The 22,093-nt window shown below is 37.2% G+C and overlaps 3 protein-coding genes and 1 long non-coding RNA gene across 9 annotated transcripts; 2 read left to right on the forward strand and 2 right to left on the reverse strand.

Moving 5' to 3' along the window:
• Positions 1-3,174: 3,174 nt before the first annotated feature.
• LOC109158926 (glucan endo-1,3-beta-glucosidase 8-like) lies at positions 3,175-5,828 on the forward strand. Its single transcript, XM_019306846.1, has 2 exons — positions 3,175-3,627; positions 4,555-5,828. Exons 1-2 carry the CDS (start codon positions 3,251-3,253, stop codon positions 5,765-5,767), a joined length of 1,590 nt encoding a protein of 529 aa, XP_019162391.1. The 5' UTR covers positions 3,175-3,250; the 3' UTR covers positions 5,768-5,828.
• A 3,596-nt stretch (positions 5,829-9,424) lies between these two features.
• LOC109158933 lies at positions 9,425-11,712 on the reverse strand. Of its 3 annotated transcripts, XR_002050472.1 has the most exons (3): positions 10,319-11,701; positions 9,675-10,229; positions 9,425-9,555 (listed from the first exon to the last, which is right to left on the reverse strand). It is a non-coding gene; the product is annotated as an uncharacterized LOC109158933 (long non-coding RNA). The 3 variants fall into 3 exon arrangements; XR_002050473.1 differs by having other exon boundaries at positions 9,508-10,191; positions 10,319-11,712; XR_002050471.1 differs by having other exon boundaries at positions 9,508-10,229; positions 10,319-11,712.
• A 980-nt stretch (positions 11,713-12,692) lies between these two features.
• Positions 12,693-17,601, forward strand: LOC109158928 (polypyrimidine tract-binding protein homolog 3). Of its 3 annotated transcripts, none has more exons than XM_019306848.1 (15): positions 12,693-12,759; positions 13,262-13,328; positions 13,588-13,659; positions 13,881-13,957; positions 14,121-14,202; positions 14,847-14,970; positions 15,218-15,282; positions 15,385-15,434; positions 15,820-15,861; positions 15,965-16,016; positions 16,116-16,173; positions 16,278-16,291; positions 16,461-16,568; positions 16,712-16,855; positions 16,963-17,601. In XM_019306848.1, the coding sequence occupies exons 2-15, from the start codon at positions 13,272-13,274 to the stop codon at positions 17,350-17,352; spliced, it is 1,335 nt and encodes a 444-aa protein (XP_019162393.1). In that variant the 5' UTR covers positions 12,693-12,759; positions 13,262-13,271; the 3' UTR covers positions 17,353-17,601. The 3 variants fall into 3 exon arrangements, with proteins under 3 accessions (XP_019162393.1, XP_019162395.1, XP_019162394.1); XM_019306850.1 differs by having other exon boundaries at positions 16,116-16,161; XM_019306849.1 differs by having other exon boundaries at positions 12,726-12,825.
• Positions 17,602-18,382: 781 nt separating this feature from the next.
• LOC109158634 (thioredoxin-like 1-2, chloroplastic) lies at positions 18,383-20,591 on the reverse strand. 2 transcript variants are annotated; one of them, XM_019306519.1, is made up of 4 exons: positions 20,189-20,591; positions 19,776-19,952; positions 19,406-19,492; positions 18,383-18,963 (listed from the first exon to the last, which is right to left on the reverse strand). In XM_019306519.1, exons 1-4 carry the CDS (start codon positions 20,441-20,443, stop codon positions 18,661-18,663), a joined length of 822 nt encoding a protein of 273 aa, XP_019162064.1. In that variant the 5' UTR covers positions 20,444-20,591; the 3' UTR covers positions 18,383-18,660. The 2 variants fall into 2 exon arrangements, with proteins under 2 accessions (XP_019162064.1, XP_019162063.1); XM_019306518.1 differs by having other exon boundaries at positions 19,328-19,492; positions 20,189-20,589.
• Between the last annotated feature and the right edge of the window lie 1,502 nt (positions 20,592-22,093).

Genomic DNA, 22,093 nt, shown 5'->3' on the forward strand with positions numbered 1-22,093 from the left:
GTACTTAATACCACTTATTCTATTTTATTACTTAAATAGAGTTTGGACCATGTTTATTTTCCGATAGATTATGTATTAAATATGAAGTTAATTATTTTATATACTAAATTCAATCACTAATTTTATGATGTGTTGCAAAAATATATAGACAGCTAGCAATGCATATTACGGAGTATTAAATTAAATAAGCATGTATTTAAAATGGGCATACAAAATATAAAAATTCAAAACAACAAATTTCACCACAATGGCATTGTCAGTACAATTAGTCTTATTCTTTTAATTTTATTATATTATTACATCACTGATTTTTATTTGCTTGCCAAATAAATATGACTAATGTAATTTAATCATTCAATTAAAAGAGTTTGAGAGAGATAAATTATATGCATGTTAGTCCTCGACCCATTTTAATTAGTGAAAAATAACTTCCAAGATTTACTCCAAAGACATTAAGATTTCTATTCTCTCTCCCTCCCTTTATGTAGTGTCAAATTGGCAATGCTATTCGAACGGAAATGGACTAGTTCGATTAAAATATGAGTTTAGTCGGACTAGATTATTAATAATATATGTTACATTAGTATTATATTATATAGTTTATGTGTTTGTGGTCTCAGGTTAGTTTGTTATTCTAGCCTATTGTATAGGAGAGTTAGATAGATCAAATTTTATATATATATATATATATATATATATATATATATATATATATATATATATATATATATATATATATATATATATGTAGAGGTGACTCATCTTATAACCAAAAATATTTTAATATATTTAATTTTTTTCTTCAATTTCTTTAGTTCATAGCTATTACATATCATAACCGATTAAAATATAAATTTATATAGGTTATATATGAGTCAAAGGAAGCTTCTACTTGGGGTGTTTGAGCACTTAGCTCTATAAGGGATTAATCAAAGTAAGAAATCACAATTCACAAACATACATATAGTATACAATAAACCAAAAAGAGGTGGGAGTATTATAAGTTTTCAAGATTTGGAGAGAAAATTATGGCTTTTAAAAGCAAAGATAAAAGTAGTTTTCAAATACATTATGAATTACACAGATTTAGGCCCTGTTTGGTAAAATAGTTAGCCTATAGGCTAATTTTAGCTTATTTGATCACTATTAACTTTTTGATTTGGTTAAAAAAAATAATATAACAAGGCGTTTGGTTGGAGGGAATTTAAATTCCCACCTAATTCCAAATGTCATAAAATTCCATAGTTTGGTTGGAAGGAATTGCAATTCCCCCATTTTCATGGAATTAAAATCCCATGTTCCCCCTGGGATTTTAATTCCTAAGATTTTAGGAAAAAAAAGAAGAAGCTAGTGATGAGACAAAATTACCCATCCCTTTTTGTATCCTAAAATTAATAACACAACAACAATGAGCATTTTGGACTTTATACTACTTATTCCCTTTCAATTCCCATGTATACCAAACATTGGAATTGAAATTCCCAATAATTTGATCTATTCCTGTAAACCAAACACTGGAATTTAAATTCTCACTTTATTCCCAGTAATTCATCTCCCATGGAATTGCAATTTCTTTCCCACATAATTCCTCCCTTCCAACCAAACGCCATGTAAGTGTTTGGTTAATTAGTTTTTTGTAACTCCAAAATGCTAAAATTCAAAAAGCTGCTCAAAGCAACTTTTTCAATTAGCTTTTAATTTTGAGAAAGAAAACTATACCAAACAGTTATCAGCTAACAGCTAATTTACCAAACATCTTTTTACAATCAGCTAATGTTATCAACTAGGTATACCCTCTAATTAACCCAATCAGCTAATTTAACAGCTATCGGCTCTGTTTGGCAAACCTAGCTGAAAAACTATAAGCTAGGAGCTGAAAGTTGAAAAGTTATAAGCTCGAAGCTGAAAACTGAAGAGCTGTTATGGTTGAAAGTGTTTGGTAAAATTAGCTTTTTGATAAGTTGATAAATGTAAAAAGACTAAATATTGCATCCATTTACCAAATAAGGCCTTAGTCATTTAGACATAGTAATGCAATTGTGGTTGGTTTACATATATATTTTTTTTATTATATGAGGTTATAGAGTAGTAAGCCATAAATTAAAGCCCATGAGCATGCATACGTACAATTCAACAACAATAAGATTACTTACAGGTAAATGAGCTAATAATTAAATGCTTTCAGAGAATATTTCAAATTACTAGAGCAAGAAACTACATTAAGAACTAATTAACTACATGACAATAATTCATCACAATATCAATAGTATATATAAAATATGGATAACAATTAGAATCAAAGAAAGGCTTCACCAACCTGGAAGAACGTACTATCAACAAAGTAAATCTTTGTGGCCTTAGAAAGAAAGCGTTACAAGAGATTGAAAATCAAAGTAAACCACTATAAAGAAATTATAACAATATAAAAAGGAATCAATTAAACCAGGAAAAATATACAACTTAAGAAAGAAAGTCTCACCTTCGTTTCACTATCTTCTATTCCCTTGATGTGGAAGACGAACTAGAAGAAGATTTTGTGATATATTATAACATTTTTTAAACAAAATTATAAATAATATGAATCAAGTCATTGAAAGTTTGTAAGAATGTATTTAACTTAGAATAAAAAAGTTCGTTAATAAAAGTTTGTGAATTTTTTTTTATATAAACTTTTATAGATTCTTACAAAAAGTCAATAATTGAATACATCACCTATAGATAATTTGAAGTGTACATTCGCTTAAGAGTTTGATTGGAGAATGTGATTTTCGATCTATAAAATTATTTTAAAAAGTTCCTATTTCTCATTTGCAAATAACAATTAAATATTATAAGCTATACTATATAATATTATATTATTTTATAAAAATCTATTAGTTTGATTTTATAAAATATGCATGCTTGAAATTAAAAAAAAAAAAATCTTAAAAAATTAAAACCCAAATAATAATAATAATTGTAATAATAGTGAGTGGACAAAAATAAGCAGAGATCCACATAATTATGTTAAGACTTGTCCATGTTTTACCAAATCATATATTCTTCAACATGCATGTTTCAAGGACAACCTCACAATGGCAGGTAGCCCCAAAACACCTGAATCCTCCATATATATATATAAGCTCTCAAACTCTACACAATCACTCCACAGCAAGCTAAAAGAAAAAGAAAGAAATAATAATTTTAATAATAACAAAATTATTATTATATAAACATAAAAAAAATAATTAAAAAAAATTACGATCTATATATGGAGATGATGTCAGGTTGTAGGCAGTTGAGTGGCAGATGGGCGGCGGTGATGGTGGCCGCCGCTGCATGGGTGTTGATGTACGGCGGAGCGGGCGTGGAAGCGGAGGTGGGCGTGAACTGGGGCGACATCTCGTCCCATCCGCTGCCGCCGAAAGCGGTGGTGAAGATGCTGAAGGCCAACGGGATTAAGAAGGTGAAGCTTTTCAACACTCCGAAGCCTGTCCTGAATGCCTTGGCCGGTACCGGCATTGAGGTCATGATCGGCACCCCCAATGCCCTTCTCAAGGACTTGGTTAATTATGAAGTGGCAAAGGCATTTGTCAAAGAAAATGTCACTAGCTACAATCCCACTTCTCCCGATGGCGTTAAAATCACGTATGTATATGTCTCTATATATATGTATACAATTTTTTTGACTTGTCATCACTATCGGAGAGTGTGCACTATCTAAACCCTCTAAAAAGAGATTAGAAAGTATTACGCACCCTTGATCTGGGCCTACAATACCTAGTGCAACTGAAAAAACAAATTGATACATGTACTTACTTGACATTCCTATTGGAGGGTGTGCAGTAGATAAATTTGGTCTAGGTTATTCATGGCAAATTATTGTGTGAATTGTGATTTACATAGCTGTGTGTACACTTATGAGTTATAAAAATGTCCTCGCATGGGCAGCTTCAACTGGTCATAGAGGTGAAAAGTTGGAAAAAATGACCAGGGACCGAGTCTCACCAGCGGCCTCCGTGGTTCGGGTCGGGGGCTCTTACGGTTGGGGTTCAACCTTTTTGAGTTACCATGATTTACATCCTCACAAATGCTCTGTCGAGTGGGGGTGTGGAGGCCCTTAGGATTGAGGTTCAACCTTTTGGAAGAATGAGTTATGGGTCGGTGTGTGGGGCCGCCCTTAGGGTTGGGGTTCAACCTTTTTGAGTTACCATGATTTACATCCTCCGAAATGCTTTGTCGGGTCGGGGTGTGAGGATCCTTAGGGTTGAGGTTCAATCTTTTGGGTTCAACCTTTTAAAAGAATGCGATAAAAATGTATGTTGTAGGGGTTGCGTGAACTTTTTTTTTTACACAAAAAATGATGCTGTTTCTAGACTGTGATCAACACAGATGTGTGAACTACACACCACGCAATAATTATAACTAGCTGACAGGTTCAAACTAAATAGAAATTTCCTATATATATATATATATTTATATATATATATATATATATATATATATATATATATATATATATTGTTTAAACATTGTATGTAATGTAATTGATTAATATGGTTGATGGAGATGCAGGCTTGTGGGGGTGGGGAACGAACCATTTCTCAAGTTCTACGAGAAACAGGGTTTATTCAAGGTCACATATCCGGCGCTTGCGAACATGCAGAAGGCACTGAATGAAGCCGGGATCGGTAAAACCGTCAAGGCAACCGTACCATTCAACGCCGACGTGTACCTGTCTCCGCCGTACGCACCCGTGCCGTCCGCCGGGATGTTCCGCGGCGACATTGCCGACCAAGTGAAGAAAATCGTGGAAGTACTGGACAAGAACGGCGCCCCCTTCATGATCAACGTCTACCCTTTCCTCAGCCTTTTCTATTCCAAGGACCAGTTCCCCGTGGACTTCGCCTTCTTCGACGGCGTCGACAAGCCTCTCGACGATAACGGCAAAACCTACACCAACGTCTTCGACGCCAACTACGACACGGCGGTGGCGGCGCTGTCGCGGGAGAAACACGGCAAGGTGAAGGTGGTGGTGGGGGAGATTGGGTGGCCCACCGACGGCGACAACTTCGCCAACGCCTCCATGGCCGCCAGATTCTACAATGGTTTTATCAAACACCTGGCGGGCAAGAAAGGCACCCCCGTCCGCCCCGGCGCCGACATTGATGTCTACATGTTCGGATTGTACGATGAGGATCAGAAGAGCACTCTTCCCGGAAACTTCGAGCCTCACTGGGGAATCCTCGGCTACGACGGTCAAACCAAGTTTAACTTGGATCTTTCCGGCAAGGGCGGAAAGGGGAAGATTATGACGGGCGTGGAGGGGATAGAATACCTCCCGAAGAAATGGTGCGCCTTGAAAGCGAACGCGAAACTGACGAATCTGAAGGCTAACACCGACTACGCCTGCGGCCGGGCAGATTGCACGCCGATGAGCGATGGATCGTCGTGCAACGGCCTCTCTGACACCGAGAAGGTGTCGTACACTTTCAATGCCTACTTCCAGGCGCAAGACCAAGCGAAAGATAGCTGCGACTTCCAGGGTTTGGGGGAGGTGACGACTAAGAACTTGTCTACCCCTTCCTGTAGGTTCAACATCGGGATTAAATTGGGAGCAGAGTCGCCGGGATCTGCCGGTGATGATGATTCTCCGTCGTCGTCGTCGTCCGGCAAAGGTTCTCATTCCGCTAAATCGTCCTCGTCTTCTTCGGGGGCCTGCAGCTTGCTGTTGTGTAGGGGAATTTTGTTGTTACTCCAATTCTTATTCTTGATTAGAATTGGTTAATATTTTTTAGATTTTTTTTGGGGGGATGGAATAAGCTTTTTATTCTTACTGTGCAAACCTGAATTGAAGTAAGGTAAAGTATAATAAAATCTTAAAATTTCCTCTTAGATGGTTCTATCATTTAATTAATTTTCTTAGCCATTTGCCTCTTCTCTCTCCCTTGCTTGCAAGGGTAATAATTAATTACAATGCACGTGGATGTTCTATTCTCATAGAAGAAATAACAAGTCATTGAATTGATCGAGCAACTTGAATAATGAGGTTTTTGGGAGAAGGAGAAAGGAAAGAGAAAAGAAAAAAGAAAAAAAAATAATCACACTTACAAAAACTCCAAACTCTTTAAAAATCACACAAAAAATTTCACTATTATGAATGTTCTAAGAAAAACTTGTTTCATTATTGGTGATGCCCTGAGGATTTGGCCAATTGTAAATCCTTGTTGATTTTTTTTTTTCCTTGATGTGTTGCAAATAGCTGTATTGAAAATGGGGTCAAGCGGATTATTGTGCAATACAGAACACCTTTGGCTAAATAATTTTTCTTTTTAATGTAAATGTGGGATCACTTTTAAAAGATGAAAGATAATTATATAAATGAAATAATAATAATAATTATAAATTTAATAATATTGTTGTAATTTGACATATCAACTAGCTCAGTTCTCGCATGATGTTTGCAAGGTAATGCTTGGAGATTGTTTGTATATGAGTATATAGAATAGATAAGTAAAAAGGAAGAGGAAGAACACAATATATAAAACACAATCACGTGGGACTATCTTTTTATTAAGCCTTCACCCTCAATTTATAGGGGGATGATTACAACCTTTTCACATCTTTAACATAAGTAATGAAACAAGTAAAGGCTAACAAAGGGTGTGTTTGGTTGGTGGGTTTTGCCCATAGGAATGGGTATGAAAGTGATTATTGTTGTTTGGTTGATAGATTTTTAGAACATTACTATGGATTTCGAATACCCCATCAATTGAAAAACCCATACCCAAATACAATAAGGGTTTCATTCCTTTATTCATTTTCAAGCACTACTATTAGTAACCATTCTCATTCCACCATACTACCAAACATGTTAAATACTTCCACCAAAACCCATTACCATTACCAAGTATTTGATACCCATTCCAATTCCGATTCCTATGTGCGAACCAAACACACCCAAAATGTCACAAGTTTAATGGCCATAATAATAAAATATTTATAACACTCTCCCTTGGCCATTAAATAACTATACTCATATACATACAATCTCCAAGCATTACCGTGCAAAGGGGGAACTGAGCTAGTTGATAGGCCAAAGTACAACACGTTATCAACACGAGTCTCTATTGTAATCTCCGGTGAACGGTACTATTGGTTCATTTTTCCTGTGAAATTTTGTTTTGTGAATCATATGCCATTGTTTATATCTAAATATTATGTGTATATATGACTATGAGTTTGGTTTGGAACTTTCAATTATTGTTTCTATGAAATGAGTGATAATTCTTCATGTTTGTTAACAACTTTTGAGTGATGAACTCCTCATCAAGACATGGTTAAGAATTTGGGTAAATACATATTATCTTTATTTATTCTCTCAATTCATGTATATGAGATAGGCTCTATATGAACCATGATGCTTTGAAATAGTAAATACATGTGGTTATATGCCAAATTGTATGTATATGTATCCATGTATGTTCTATGACTATGGATATCGAATGCATAATCGGTCCTTATTATGTTTGCATTGGATTATTGTGTTTGTATTAGAATGCTAAGAAACGGATATGCATATTTATGTAAAAGGTCACAAGTTTAATGGCCATAATAATAAAATATTGGGAGAAGTGTCAAATAGGTCCATCTACTATTGCGAAGTGCTCAATTCACCCCATGATCTAAAATATAGTCTAATCAGGCACACTTACCTTCTAAAATTGTTCAATTAAACTTTTTTGCAGGTTACCATCCTATTTGAGATGATTTGGCCCGGTTAGGATTAGGTGGCATTGATGATCTGGCATTAAAATAACAAAAATAATAAAAACAATTTGCAATATATTGTTGGACTTTGCGATCGCGTCTTCTTTGCCTTCTCTTCCGCCGCTGAGCACGTCTTCTTCGCCTTCTCTTCCACCGCTTATCGCGTCTTCTTCGCCTTCTCTTCCGCTGCCGACATCTCGTTCATGGAAGTCTGTCGCGGCTCCACCATTCAGCTGCTCAACTTCGCCGACGATGTATAAATTCGAAGCTGAGCGCCGGAAAGACTGTTCAAGGTACTCAATGTTTACGAAACCCTAAGAGATTTAATGTCGGAATTTGAACTGTTATTCTCTAATCAGTACTGTGTGTTCTTGAGAAATGAAGCCATGACGATCTGGAATCGGCTGGGCACGGCTGGGCGAAGCAATCAAAGCAGCCAAGATGAGTTCTGAAAATGATTTCTGCCGATGAAGTCTTCAAATTTGTTGATTTCTGACAATGAGATTCTCAAATTACACAAATTAAAATTTGCTGCAATGGATTCATACCGATTTAAACTTTGTATGAGGGCGATTTAAACTTTGTATGAGGGCGAGGGCGGTGGAGTTAACCTCTGTTTTCGTCGTTTCCGTCTACGCACCATGCTACCCACTCTCACCGGCCTATTCACCGGAGGCCCACCAGCTTGCAACGAGGAAGTAGGAGTCAAAAGTGCTTCAGCCACTGCCACCATTGGAAGAGGTCTAATTCTCTCCCCCTCCACCGAGACCCGTCCACCACCCTACGAAGCGAGACCACCAGTCGCAGTCGCTATCAACGGAGCACTGGAAGACGAAACAAGACCATTAGTTTGGGGCCTTCGAAATTGAACCAAATCGAGTGACGCCGGTGAAGGTGAAAACAGAGCGATTCTGGTGGGAGTGTTGATGATAAAGGTGGTGGTGGAATTTGACTGGGATGAAGGCAGGCTGGTGGAGGTTGATTGGGATGAAGGCAGGTGGTGGTGGAGGTTGAGCACTGCCATGTCATTAAATTATTTCCAGGTCAACAAGGTGGAATGGGCAACTGGGTGGTAACCTGCAAAAAAGTTTAATTGAACAATTTTAGAAGGTAAGTGTGCCTGATTAGACTATATTTTAGATGGGTGAATTGAGCACTTCGCAATAGTAGATGGACCTATTTGACACTTCTCCCTAAAATATTTATAACACTTCCCCTTGGCCATTAAATAACTATACTCATATACATACAATCTCTAAGCATTACCGTACAAACATCTGGCGAGAACTAACGAGTTGATATGCTGAATTACAACAAATATAACATTTTGAAAATGAGGAAATATTAAATGAGTGAAAGATAGCCTTAAGTCTACTTCCTTTTTTACATTCGTATATGGAGGGGAGTAGTACATCTATGACTTTCACAAATAGCTAGGGCCTTTGATCCCAACAAAATCATTATGACAAATTTCATAGTCATTGTTCTTTCAATTTTACAATATTACATTACATCTTGAATAATAAAATTGCACGTAATGTAGCAAAAAAAAAAAAAAATTAAAATTTTTTAAAAATAAAATCTGACCAAATATAACAATGTCACAATAGTTAAAAGACTTAAATTATATAATTTGCTGAAATTAAATATGTAAAAAGTTACGGAGTACAAAATAAAATAAATAAAATAATTTATTAATCTTAGATTATATATATATACACCAAACCACTATAGCGTGGTTATGTAAACAATCACATGTCTAACAAAAACTCATAATTTCAATAGATGTGTTTTACATACATCTATCTAAAGTAAAACAGCGTCCAGAATTATACTATCAGGGTTCCTAAGTGACTGATTTTGTTGTTTTATTTCTTCTGAGGCTGTGCCCTTCCCCTTCTCCAAAAAAAAAAAAAAAAAAACACAAGAACTAGCTGCTTTGAGCTCATTATAACATCAAAATTATGAGGCTTCAGTGGCTGCTTCTGTAGTTCTTGCACTCCTGGATTTCCTCTAAGGCACCCCACACCTGCATTTGTGTCGAGGTCAAGATCTCAAGGGCACTCCAATGACATTTGCGTCGAGTAGGATCAAGGGCACTCCAATGACATTTGTGTCGAGTAAGATCTCAAGGGCACTCCAATGACATTTGTGTTGAGTAAGATCTCAAGGGCACTCCAATGACATTTGTGTCGAGTAAGATCTCAAAGGGCACTCCAATGACATTTGTGTTGAGTAAGATCTCAAGGGCACTCCAATGGCATTTGTGTCGAGTAGGATCTCAAGGGCACTCCAATGACATTTGTGTTGAGTAAGACCTCAAGGGCACTCCAATGGCATTTGTGTCGAGTAGGATCTCAAGGGCACTCCAATGACATTTGTGTCGAGTAAGATCTCAAGGGCACTCCAATGGCATTTGTGTCGAGTAGGATCTCAAGGGCACTCCAATGGCATTTGTGTCGAGTAGGAACTCAAGGGCACTCCAATGACATTTGTGTTGAATAGGAACTCAAGGGCACTCCAATGACATTTGTGTCGAATAGGAACTCAAGGGCACTCCCATGACAACCTCCTGGTGGTAGCTTGCCTTTTGGAGGCACCACCAGGATCCAACCAGTCTCAAAGTCACCTCCTCCATTGGAGCTCAACAACAACAATCTGGAAATCCAGATAGGACTTGGCTGTCTCCTATCTCGAATGGAGCACAGTTATGCAAGAGCCAAGAACACAAGATGCATGATTTAGTATGGATCTGGTTAAAATTAAAATTTTTATTTCTACACTTTAAGAATTTCAGACATCTGTACACACCAAACTAATAACAATATCCTATTTGTGTGTTAAGTGTGTATCACAGATATCTTAATTTCATAAAAACTGACCCAAATTTGATCCAGTTCCACCTTTCAGGTCGTTGGATACTTGCACACTCTTAACTTACACATGAAAATCTATTACACATTACACATAGTCACATACAACAAAATTTGAAGTCCTGCAACCAAATGGCAAGACTAGTTGAGATTCCACATTAGCAACAAAAAGAAAAACATTAAAAAGATTGTACCTTTAAATTCATCTTGATGTAATAATCCTTATATAGCATATCCCTGTTTAACAATTTCACTGACCTACCTTAATCATTGTTCTTTACCTTGCAAGGTTAAAATTTGTCAATTTCCCAAGTTTTTAAAGGATACACAAGTATTTAAGAAATATCAATTCTACTTACACATCAACTATTATGCATTAGGCTATCCTTAGGCTGGCCTTATCCCAACAAAGAAAGTATTGGCAAGATGATGTGAAAATCAAAAAAAGCATTATTTATTTTGGTGGGTTGTCCACGTGACTAGCAAATTTGCTAAGGCAGCTTTTGCTAAAGCCATTAGCAAATTTGCTAGCCACATTGGACAATTTTACAAAATAAACAATGTTTTTTTTTTAATTTCCACATCATCTTGCCAATACCATATTTGATTGCCAATGCGATATTTGATGGGATAAGGCCAGCCTTACATGGTAGCATGTCACATCTAGAGCATACAGGCAACTCTACAGAAAAATTATTCAAACTCCTAGAATGAAACCTGTTAAAAAAGCCAACTGCTTGCAGCCTAACATTGCATTCCTCGGAACAAAAGGATAGCATAAGACAAGGTTTTCAGTGGGCAAAAGCCCTTAGAGCATTGCCAATGGCTAAAAATGAGAGAAGGATTGCAAGGAGAGACAATATCCGGAGAGACTGTTGGGGGACAACCTGTTCCCACCCTGCAGCTTTATTCTAAAAAATAATTGTAATTCAGCCTCAACAGCCTCATTGAGACTGAAATGAAATTAAATTATGCAATGGATAGTCAAAATATTAAGAAAAAGATATAAATTGGTAAAACTATTATTTAAAAAAAAAAAACAAAACACAACATTTTTGACTGTTGTATGAGGTATATATTAGTATATATATAGATAATATAAAAGAATTGAATACACACTAAAAGGTCAATATTTTGATCATTTGATGCATAAGTTCATTTTCTTTCAGCCTCAACAACTATTTCAGCGACTGAATTATATTTATTATATTTATTTTAAATAAAACAACATGGTAAGGGCTAGACTGTTCCCCACCAACAACCATGTCTCTCCCTTCTCTCTCCCCTCATTTTTAGCCCTTTGGCCATTGGGGATGCACTAAGGCACACAAACAAGATAGCTCTGGGAATACACTGCACAGATTTTTTCCCCTAGACCATAAGAAGTTATGTCTATCTATGTGCGCAAACAAGAATTACCCAACATAAAAGCAACATTAATAAGGAAACACAGGTATACATGGGATAAATGAACAATCGGAAACAAGAATTTGGCAGAGCATTCACAAATCAGAAAGAACACTAACAAATCAAACAAACCTAAAGCAATTTCATCCATAGAAGACTCAATGCAAATAATGCATGCACTACAAAATGCGTCTAAAAATCAACATAAATTAAAAAGAATGATTTTTTTTTTTTTTGGAATGGGGTTGAAAGCCCGCTCACCCATCATCGCCGATGAAAGGAGGCTCAGGCGGCGGGCAGTCTTCATCGCGGTAAAGCGGAGGAGAAGGGCTACAGGAAAATGGGAGCTCAGACGGATAGCCGCCTTCAACCCCGGAGATGACCGAAGCGGGCGGCTCTCGCCCGTCGATTCCCAAACCCTACCGCCGATCGCCGCCGCCTACCGCTCAGATAAGATCAAGTAGATGAGTGAAAAACTCTTACCCTAAGCTTATCTTTATAGCCGCGCTCTGTCGTGCTCCCCACTCGAATTGTCTAAAACACCCCTTGCGCGTTGCTTGCTACGCTTTTGACCTAGGGTGTTTATGTCATACAAGTCACCCTTTCACCTCCAACAAGATAAGCCCTTTAACCCTCACGTGCTACCAACCCAAACCCTAGTCCTCCATCTCTTCTTCTTCTTCTTCTCTCTATCTTTCCCACTCTCTCTCCTCGAGTGATATATCTGAAGGTTAGATCTACAAGTTAAATTTCTATCGTTTCTACTAATTGGGATAATTGGGATTTTTGCAGAGTCGTAAGTTTTTCTATTGCATTGTTGATTTGCATGATTCCCTGGTTGTATGAGTGCATTTTTATGTCTCTGAGTACATTCATGGAAATTTAGGAGAAACTATAGGCGTTCTTGTTAACTATCATTCTTGAATCTAAGATTGGATGGGTATATTTCAGCTTTTAAGTCAAATGATTTTGGAATTGAATTCAGCGATTAGGTGCGTATTGCTAATTCTGTTGTTTGGCATTAGAGCTGGGAGTTTGTCCATAGTTTCATGCTCTTTAGGCTTTATAGACTATAGAGAGTTCAGAAGGTTTTTTGGACGCTAGTCTTGTAAAGATAATAGGCTTTTCTAGTTTAATCTAAAGTATTTCTTTCCATCAAATTCAGATTTTTTCAGTGTTCTTTTCACTGCTTTTGTCGTTTTCCAAAGTTTAACATGGCTTTTACCATTCAGGCCATTGAAAATGACGGAGCCTTCAAAGGTCATTCATGTTCGTAATGTGGGCCATGAGATTTCCGAGGTAAAGTATCACAACCTATCTGAATATTACAGAATCATAAATCTGTGTTTTTATTGAGTTTATGTTATTGAAGCAAGCCAGAGTGCCATACTCCACTCTCTTTGCTCTTGCATGAAGCATGAAAAGTTCTGCAGCTTATACTCCATGTAGTGTTAAACCCTTACAAAAACTGTATATACCTGCTTGGTTGCCTCTTTTAGTTTGATGTCGGGGTCTCGGGGAATTCTTTTCTAAAAGCCTGCTATGATTTTCTTTGCAGAATGATTTGCTTCAGCTGTTCCAGCCATTTGGGGTTATAACAAAACTTGTGATGCTAAGAGCAAAAAATCAGGTGCTAATTTCACAAATATGTAGGTGTATTACCCAGTGTTGCAAAAATCGTGTAATCGATTCCTAGCGCCTAGGCGCTACGAGGTCGCCCTAGGTGCCCGCCTAGGCGCTCTAGGCGGTACCCAAACGCCTAGCGATTTTTTCAACATTGATATTACCTTTATTCAAACACAAACCATTTGAAAGTGAAAATCCTGTGTTGTGTTTAATTTGTGTGTGTAGGCCCTCCTTCAAATGCAAGATGTTCCTTCAGCTGTAAATGCATTGCAATTTTACACGAATGTGCAACCTAGCATAAGGTGCCTAATATGACATGAGCCTTCTCTTCCTTATGCTTCTTTTATATTTGTATGGATAAGTTTTTTCTTTTTTACTGTACTTTCTGAACATTCAGACAACACCATATTTTTTGCTGATCTTTATTAACATTATTAAACGAATCACATTTTGATTGTCATCTAGAGGGCGGAATGTTTATATTCAGTTCTCTTCACATCAAGAGCTAACAACTATGGACCAGAACACACAAAGTCGAGGCGATGAGGTTAGGAATTTTATCTTCTTTTGAATAAAGAGGCTTCTTGGATAGTTCCTTTGTTGACATAATTCTCATGTTATCACAAGTGTATAGAGATCTTGAATTCCATAGTCAATTCTGATAATCAGACAGTTACTTTTGATTACTACTGGAATTACATGGAAATAATTCAAAACAGCCTTTAATGTCATGTTGAAAACCCTTATTATGTTGTATGTGTTGAAAATTGCACTATCTTATTTATTTTGTTCATATTTTGTACCATACAGTTTTTGGAAACTCCAGTGTACATACCTTTTTGAGTTTAATATACTAAACTAGATATTGTGTTGAGTTAGGAATATAATCTGCATGGTGTACTAAGTATGCTTCAAACTTTGTTGTTTTAAGGTGGTCAAAACTTTCACGTATTAATTTTTCTTTGCCGCCAAAGTTGATAGGTTTAGGTCATGAGTGCCATAGCTAAAAGCATACAAGGCTATAGACAATATATGGACATGATAATTTAATTATCATATTATTTACCTTTGTTATTTTTATTTTTATTCGTTCCTTCTCCTTTTTCCATATGTTCTGTTCTATTCATTCTCTTCTCTTCTCTCCTTCTGTCTCTATGTTGCTCTGCTGTTCGGCTCTCTCTGGACTCTCAGCCTAATCGAATTCTCTTAGTTACAATACATCACATGCTATACCCTATAACTGTGGAAGTGCTGCATCAAGTGTTTTCTCCACATGGATTTGTAGAGAAGATCGTCACATTTCAGAAGTCGGCTGGTCAGCATCTTCAAGTTTTCTCTATATGTTTTAACTTGTTTTCCGCTTTATTGCTAGATTCATATTGAATCTGGTTTTAGAGGAGATCATTCATATAAAGCCATACCTATGTATGTTATACTGTATAGGCCCTAAATTTTTATTGCTGTGCTTAGATTGTTTTAGTGGATCTTACTAGGAAAAAAAATTACGCTCTCCTCTCCTAGTTATCTTGAATTACATGGTTGATGTGATGCAAACTGTGTAGGTTTTCAAGCTTTGATTCAATTTCAAACAAACCAAAGTGCTGTATCTGCAAGGAATGCTCTTCAGGTGCTTCTCATAATATATTTGAGCATCTTCAAATGAATGAAAATCCATGCCACTAGTTTGGGAAATGGAAGCTAATATTTATCTTTTTTTTTTTTTTTCTAGGGGCGTAATATTTATGATGGTTGCTGTCAACTGGATATTCAGTTTTCAAAGTAAGTTTGATCCATTTAAGATTTATGCTGCTAGTTAGTGGCAGACCCCTGTTATGGTTCTTGATCCTGTCATCTCTTACCTTGAGGGTGCATTCAAATATAAGGGGTCAATGCAAGTTTTATAAGAACTGTTATAGCAGCAAGATTAATATTAGAGGGTGTTTCGCGAAACCTTTATATAACGTTATTATGGTGAATTAAGAAATCTGCTTTTATTCTCCTTGGCTTCCTTCATTCATGAATCATGTTGGAATGGGCACGAGAATGAGGCATTGCCTGCCAATTCTATGTGTCCTTGCTCATCTGTTTCCACTGTATTTGTCATATGCTATGATGAGTATATGATCAATGTATTTTTTTTTTTTTCTTTTTTGGTGATTCACAGCCTAGATGAACTACAAGTGAACTATAATAATGACAGATCAAGGTACACTAGTTGAGTTTCATCATGTTTCTTTCATTTTCTTTTTGGCACATAAGAGCAACTTTCCAGTTTAATAACACTGCTCTAATGAGTTCTATCTTTATAGGGATTTCACCAACCCAAATCTACCATCTGAACAAAAGGGGAAATCGTCTCAAGTAATTCCTGTACTCTGACTTAGTTTGGGGAAAAATACCCTTTTTATGATAGGAGTAATTTGTAGTATTAAATCACTTTTCTCTTTTGATGCATAACAGCATGGATATGGAGATGCTGGTGGGATGTATTCCTTACAAGCTTCAGGTGCCCATACTGGTGCTTGCTTTCAGCTTTTATCATCCTTCTTGAACACTTTTTAAGCTGTTTGGTTTTTGGTATGTCTAAACTCTAACGTTGTTCTCTTGTCTGTCTTTCTCCAGTTGGATTTCCTCAGGTGTGTACTTTTCTTCTCTCTTTGGTTAAGAAATTCAGTAAACAAATCTGTATCTGACAAGTTATCTTTCTTTCTCTGTGGCGTTAGTATTAAGATCTAGTGTACATTAGCAGTTTGCAATTGTAGATGTCCTAAATGGGTCGTTCTTGGCTTGTGGCTTCATTAACAGATGGGGAACGCTGCTGCCATTGCTGCTGCCTTTCCCGGTGGATTGCCACCTGGAATAAGTGGGACGAATGACAGATGTACTATTCTTGTTTCTAATCTAAATCCAGATGTAAGTGTCTCTTTTACCAATATGACATCTGGGCTCTTACTTATTTTTTTTCAACTTCTCTATCAGACAACCAAATCCTCTTTGATCTTATAGTACCATTCTTCCCACCATTTCTTATTTGCTATTACGTCCTCCATTTGCAGAGAATAGATGAAGACAAGCTTTTTAACCTTTTCTCAATTTATGGAAACATTGTCAGAATCAAACTACTCCGCAATAAACCAGATCATGCACTGGTTCAGATGGGCGATGGTTTCCAAGCTGAATTAGCTGTGCACTTCCTGAAGGTCTTGCTATATTTTTCATTTGATTGATGCTTTGTTTTTTTCGGGTTGTGGCTTTATATTTAGAACATTTCTTCAAAAAAATGTTTTTCAATAACATGCTTTTGCAGGGAGGTATGCTGTTTGGTAAGCGGTTGGAGGTGAACTTCTCGAAGCACCCAAACATTACCACGGGACCAGATACACACGACTATTCCAACTCTAATCTCAATCGTTTCAACCGTAATGCTGCCAAAAACTACCGATACTGTTGCTCCCCTACCAAGATGATCCACCTGTCCACCCTCCCCCAGGACGTGAGCGAGGCCGAGATTGTATCCCACTTGGAGGAGCACGGCACCATTGTCAATAGTAAGCTTTTCGAGATGAATGGGAAGAAGCAGGCTCTCGTTCTTTTTGAAAACGAAGAGCAGGCTACTGAAGCCCTTGTGTGTAAGAATGCCTCTTCCCTCAGTGGATCGACAATTCGGATCTCCTTCTCTCAATTGCAGAACATCTAAGAAGTAATATTATTCTCTTCATGAAACTCTGTAATCTAAGGATTTGAAACAGGGGGGTCGGGTTCTTCACTTCTTCTACTCTTGTATTCAAATTTGTCATTGTAACTCTAATTTCTGCTACATCTGTACCACCTATCCTCACCCACAGGAGAGCCATTTGGTAACATTTTGTTTCTCATCCTTTCATCTCTACTACTGTAAAACCAAAAAAAAAAAGACAAAAAAAATTACCAGTGTACTGTTTGATAATGTTTTTATTTTTTATTTTCTAAAATATTGTTCAATCCCACTGGATTTTTTTCCTTTAATAAAATAGTTTCGTATGGTTAAGATAGCAAAATTTCATATTTATTGGTACAGGGTTTTATTCTGTTTACTGTATTGTAAGTATATAATATAATAAATAATGTGTAATTTTTACTTAAGTGTTTTGTTGTTTGTTGTGTTGAATATATAATAGTGAAAATGGTCAAATAGACTCCTAAACTTTATATCAAAAGTCAATTAAATATGTGTTGAATATATAATATGAAAGATGGTCAAATAGACTCTTAAATTTTACATCAAAAGTCAATTAAATACCTGAATTTTAAAAAAGTGCAATTAATTCTTTAAACATATTATTTTGGGAAGAGGGTCAAGCCTTCAAATATTTGTTAAAGAGTCAATTAACCCCTCCAACTTTTGAAAGGTGCAAAAACACCCATAAAAGATGCAGTAAATGACATGTTAACATAGGTCATTGAAGATCCGACCATTTTCTGACATATTTTCCGACGTATTTTCAGGCGAAAAAGTGACCGGCGACCGTTGATTCGACCATTTCCTGACATTTTTTTCGACGTATTTTTAGGCGAAAAAGTAATGGTCTCAGACTCCGGTGACCATTGTGGTCACCTTCTCCGGCGAGGAGGCTACCAGTGGTGGCCAGATCTGGGAGAAGGTGACCGGAAACGGGTTTCTTTGTTCCTGTTCTATATGTTCAAGTCTACTCCCCCACAAAATAGACAAAAGTTCAAGAAAACATTTGTTAAATACTAAAAGAATACATAAGCATATGCAAACTAAATATGTTTATTGAGGGCTAATCTCCGATTAAAAAAGGGAGAGAGCCCGGAGAATAGGATAGGAATGCATATTATACAACTTGTGATGGGAGATCACAGCCTGCTAATTGCTAAACTTCATCCTACAGGGGAGCACTATTAACAAGAAAATTCAATCCCTAAAGTCCTAAAATACACCCACTCTCCTCCTATGAAGCCGAATGGGATGGATATGCAGCAGTTGAAGCATATTCTGATCAGATCATCTACCAGAGGGAACGAAAGTTCGGTCATCAGTACCAGAGAGTTGCTTGATCTCCGGTGAGGCGGCTGATGGAATTGGACGCGGAAGTGGGAGTCGGAATTCTGAGTGTGGATGATGAGATGGCGGTTTCCCTGCTCGTAAGGGCACAGAAACGGGTTCTTCTGGTTTTGGTGCGTAGTTGAAGGAGAGATCCCTGTTTTCTGCTAGTGCAAGTAGCTCTTTCTCCTCCAAGCCCTTTGGAGGCCCCAGACCGCATCTATCTGCCCCGTATTTGACGAGCGCATCTTTGAATTTCTTAATCTGTTCCATCGTATAATCACCATTGTTATGAGTCCCAACTAAATATAAGAACTTTACAATCACAATCACCACTACTTTATTGCCAAAGCAATGATCAATATTGTTGAGCATATAACCATTAATGTGCAATCCAACTGAGCTTAGACTTTTAGTTGAGATGGAGCACATGCTTCAAATTGGTATCAAAGCCAGACCAAAGGTCACACTTGATCAATGCAATGATGTACTAAAAAACATGTTTTGAGGAGGCAAGCATTCAAGACAAGTGAAACCAATAATCCAACTAAACACATAAAGAATCACATACGTTGCAGGATCAAAACTCAAGAACAGAGAACAAAGAAAAGGGCACACAAGAACTAACCGTTGCGTTAGTGCAACTGAAGCTACAAACACGACCTTCAGCTCCTCTATAGAAACGGAAAAATGGAAGAACATGTACATTAAGGCTATAACACATGGACTTGTGCTCCTCATAGTTAACCTGCAGAAACTGTATGTCTGGGTTCATCTCCGCCAACTGGCACATCTGCATTTCCAAACACGAAAACATATCAGATTATTGCAATGGTTCCGGAGCCAACAGACAGTAAGGTCCACCAATCTCGAGTTAATATCATGTGGATCAATAATCAATTCACCCACATATCAGATATTAAACTGATAACAACAGATTAGCCAACAGGCCTAGAAAGGTATGTGCCAATCTTGATTTGAAGTAGGAAAACAATTACTCTGAACCATTTTATGATCTCGAATCCATTCATGTACAAAAACATTATGGAACAACATCAAGAAAAACATGATTGTACCTTAGGATGGAGGGCTTTGCAGCCACCACAACCAGGGGAAAAGAAATCCACCACCACCAAATTATCAGTGGCATTTGAAAGAGATTCTACGAGGTCTTGAGCACTCACAACCTCTTTCATGTTGGGTTGAAGCCCTTTCTCCCACCATCTTTGAGCTTTCGCAATTCCAATGCTCATCTGCAGATAAACACGTCATGAATCTTAACAACATTCTAATCCACTAGATCAACTTCACTAAACCATAAAAATTTTCCATATCGATCTAAGGATGATTAATTTCAAGCCCAATTGATCAGAACCGCACTGATTTACACTTGAGACTCAAAACAAAGATTTATATTTGAAAACAATCAGAATAGTTTAAAGAGGTGAAAGTTTCAAAAAAAAATTACAAAATTGAAGAGTTATCGGACCTGTGTTCGGCCATTTCCTGGGAAAAGCAGGGTTCCGGTGGCTACTCTGCGACCATAAAAATCGGTGCTCGGTGAATTCGGAGCCCCGCACGAGAGTTTCAGAGACTGAGCATCCGAACACGCGCGGGAGCAAACAAGAGATCCATTTGGGAAAGTACAAACTCGGTGTTGACTATAACGACGAGCCGCCGATTTATGATCGGTACTCGACGGCGAAAACACGACGCCGGCCGCCTTGCTAACTACTCCCGCCATGGATGAATCGTTCGGTGATTTCCAAAATCCCGATTTCGAGAAAGTTGAGAATTGAAAAAAAAATTGTTTTCCGATAAAGAAAGAAAGCTATAACCCTTCGCCCTTTTCCTTTCTTCTTCTTCTTCTTCAATCTTCACTTTATCCTTTTCCCTTTTGTCCTTGTTTTCATGTTTTGTGAGGCGCTTTTGACTTGTCGGTTGAATGGTATCCATATCCAACGGTTGCAAATGGTTGTCCACTCGGGCATTCACAAGATCTTTGGCCACGTGTCGCAAAAGTAGAGATAGGAGAGTGGATAATTCGTAATTTGCGAAAAATAAGATTTAGATAAATGGAATTCGTAATTTACGAAAAATAAGGTTTAGATAAATGGATAATGTGGATATGTGTAGTCTGGTAGCATCCGCCAGTGTCGCGATGACTGCCACGTCTCCACCTAATCATTGACGTAATTTTGTTTGATTTACCGATAAGCTTATATAGTCACATGTATCCCGGGTGAAATGTTTTAACATATTTGAATCGTGTTTTAAACCTCTCATCTTATCTTATCATCTAATAAGTAGCAAATGAGTGAAGACAAAGTCTCTTGGATATACTTTTGGATAACATCAACACTTTTAGAGGCATTTAGTTAAAAGCATCTTCATGTGATTCACATAAATGTTACTAGAAATTAAATTAACTCAATTGGTTTAATCGATGATTATCATTTTATTGGAAGGTTCAATTGGTTCGATTGAACATTTTATTAGAAGATTTAGTTTGACCAATCACTTTGTTGAAAGACCTTGATCAATCAAAGAGATAAAAGATCGTAAAAGATCTTGTGAATAAAATGTACAGGGATCCTAACAGTTGCTACTTTGTTAAAAATGGCTACAGGCTCATTGTTGGGAATTATGAGAATAATAATGATGGTGCTTTTGATAAATGGCTTACCCTATGGAAGCTTAAAATCTCACCCAAATGGAAGACCTTTCTATGTAGGGTTATAAGTAATATCCTTCCTACTACCAACAATTTGCTTATAAAGAGGGTAGATGTTGATCTGATTTGTGCTATGTGTGAAATCATACATGAGGACACTATGTTTCGGCCTACAGCGCTTCCCTCCCGAGTTGTTTCTCCCCACTTATGGCCGAAGCATTCGCGTGCAAAGAGGCCTTGTCATGGCCAAGGGCTCGTGAAGAACAGTCTATAGATTGTCATACACTTTAGTGCTACCCATCTTCGCCAGGAGCTCCGTCTCGAAGCTCCGTCTCGATCTTATATTGGTTATGTTATTAATGGTTGCCAGGCTTGCATATCTACGTTTGATTTCTGCTCAAGGCATTGTCATGGCCAAGGGCTCGTGAAGAACAGTCTATAGATTGTCATACAATTTAGTGCTACCCATCTTCGCCAGGAGCTCCGTCTCGATTCTCGATCTTATATTGGTTATGCTATTAATGATTGGTTATGCTATTAATGGTTGCCAGGCTTGCATATCTACGTTTGATTTCTGGTTATGCTATTAATGATTGGTTATGCTATTAATGGTTGCCAGGCTTGCATATCTACGTTTGATTTCTGCTCAATTAATTTTATTCTTAAATCAGAGAATTGGCTATGTATTGAAACATTGTTGTATTGAAACGTTGTCCCGCT

This window comes from Ipomoea nil, unplaced genomic scaffold (genome assembly GCF_001879475.1).
Source record: "Ipomoea nil cultivar Tokyo-kokei standard unplaced genomic scaffold, Asagao_1.1 scaffold2826, whole genome shotgun sequence".
NCBI lineage: Eukaryota > Viridiplantae > Streptophyta > Magnoliopsida > Solanales > Convolvulaceae > Ipomoea > Ipomoea nil.

Bases quoted from the DNA above. Each gene is read 5' to 3' on its own strand.
- LOC109158928 (XM_019306848.1), top strand. From the start codon at position 13,272: ATGACGGAGCCTTCAAAGGTCATTCATGTTCGTAATGTGGGCCATGAG. The intron at 14,203-14,846 runs GTTAGGAATTTT...CTGGACTCTCAG, and splicing joins CACAAAGTCGAGGCGATGAG to CCTAATCGAATTCTCTTAGT. The intron at 15,283-15,384 runs GTGCTTCTCATA...TTTTTTTTCTAG, and splicing joins CTGCAAGGAATGCTCTTCAG to GGGCGTAATATTTATGATGG.
- LOC109158926 (XM_019306846.1), top strand. From the start codon at position 3,251: ATGGAGATGATGTCAGGTTGTAGGCAGTTGAGTGGCAGATGGGCGGCG. The intron at 3,628-4,554 runs GTATGTATATGT...ATGGAGATGCAG, and splicing joins CCCGATGGCGTTAAAATCAC to GCTTGTGGGGGTGGGGAACG.
- LOC109158634 (XM_019306518.1), bottom strand. From the start codon at position 20,443: ATGGCGGGAGTAGTTAGCAAGGCGGCCGGCGTCGTGTTTTCGCCGTCG. The intron at 19,953-20,188 runs GTCCGATAACTC...GTTTATCTGCAG, and splicing joins CAGGAAATGGCCGAACACAG to ATGAGCATTGGAATTGCGAA. The intron at 19,493-19,775 runs GTACAATCATGT...TTGGAAATGCAG, and splicing joins GCAAAGCCCTCCATCCTAAG to ATGTGCCAGTTGGCGGAGAT.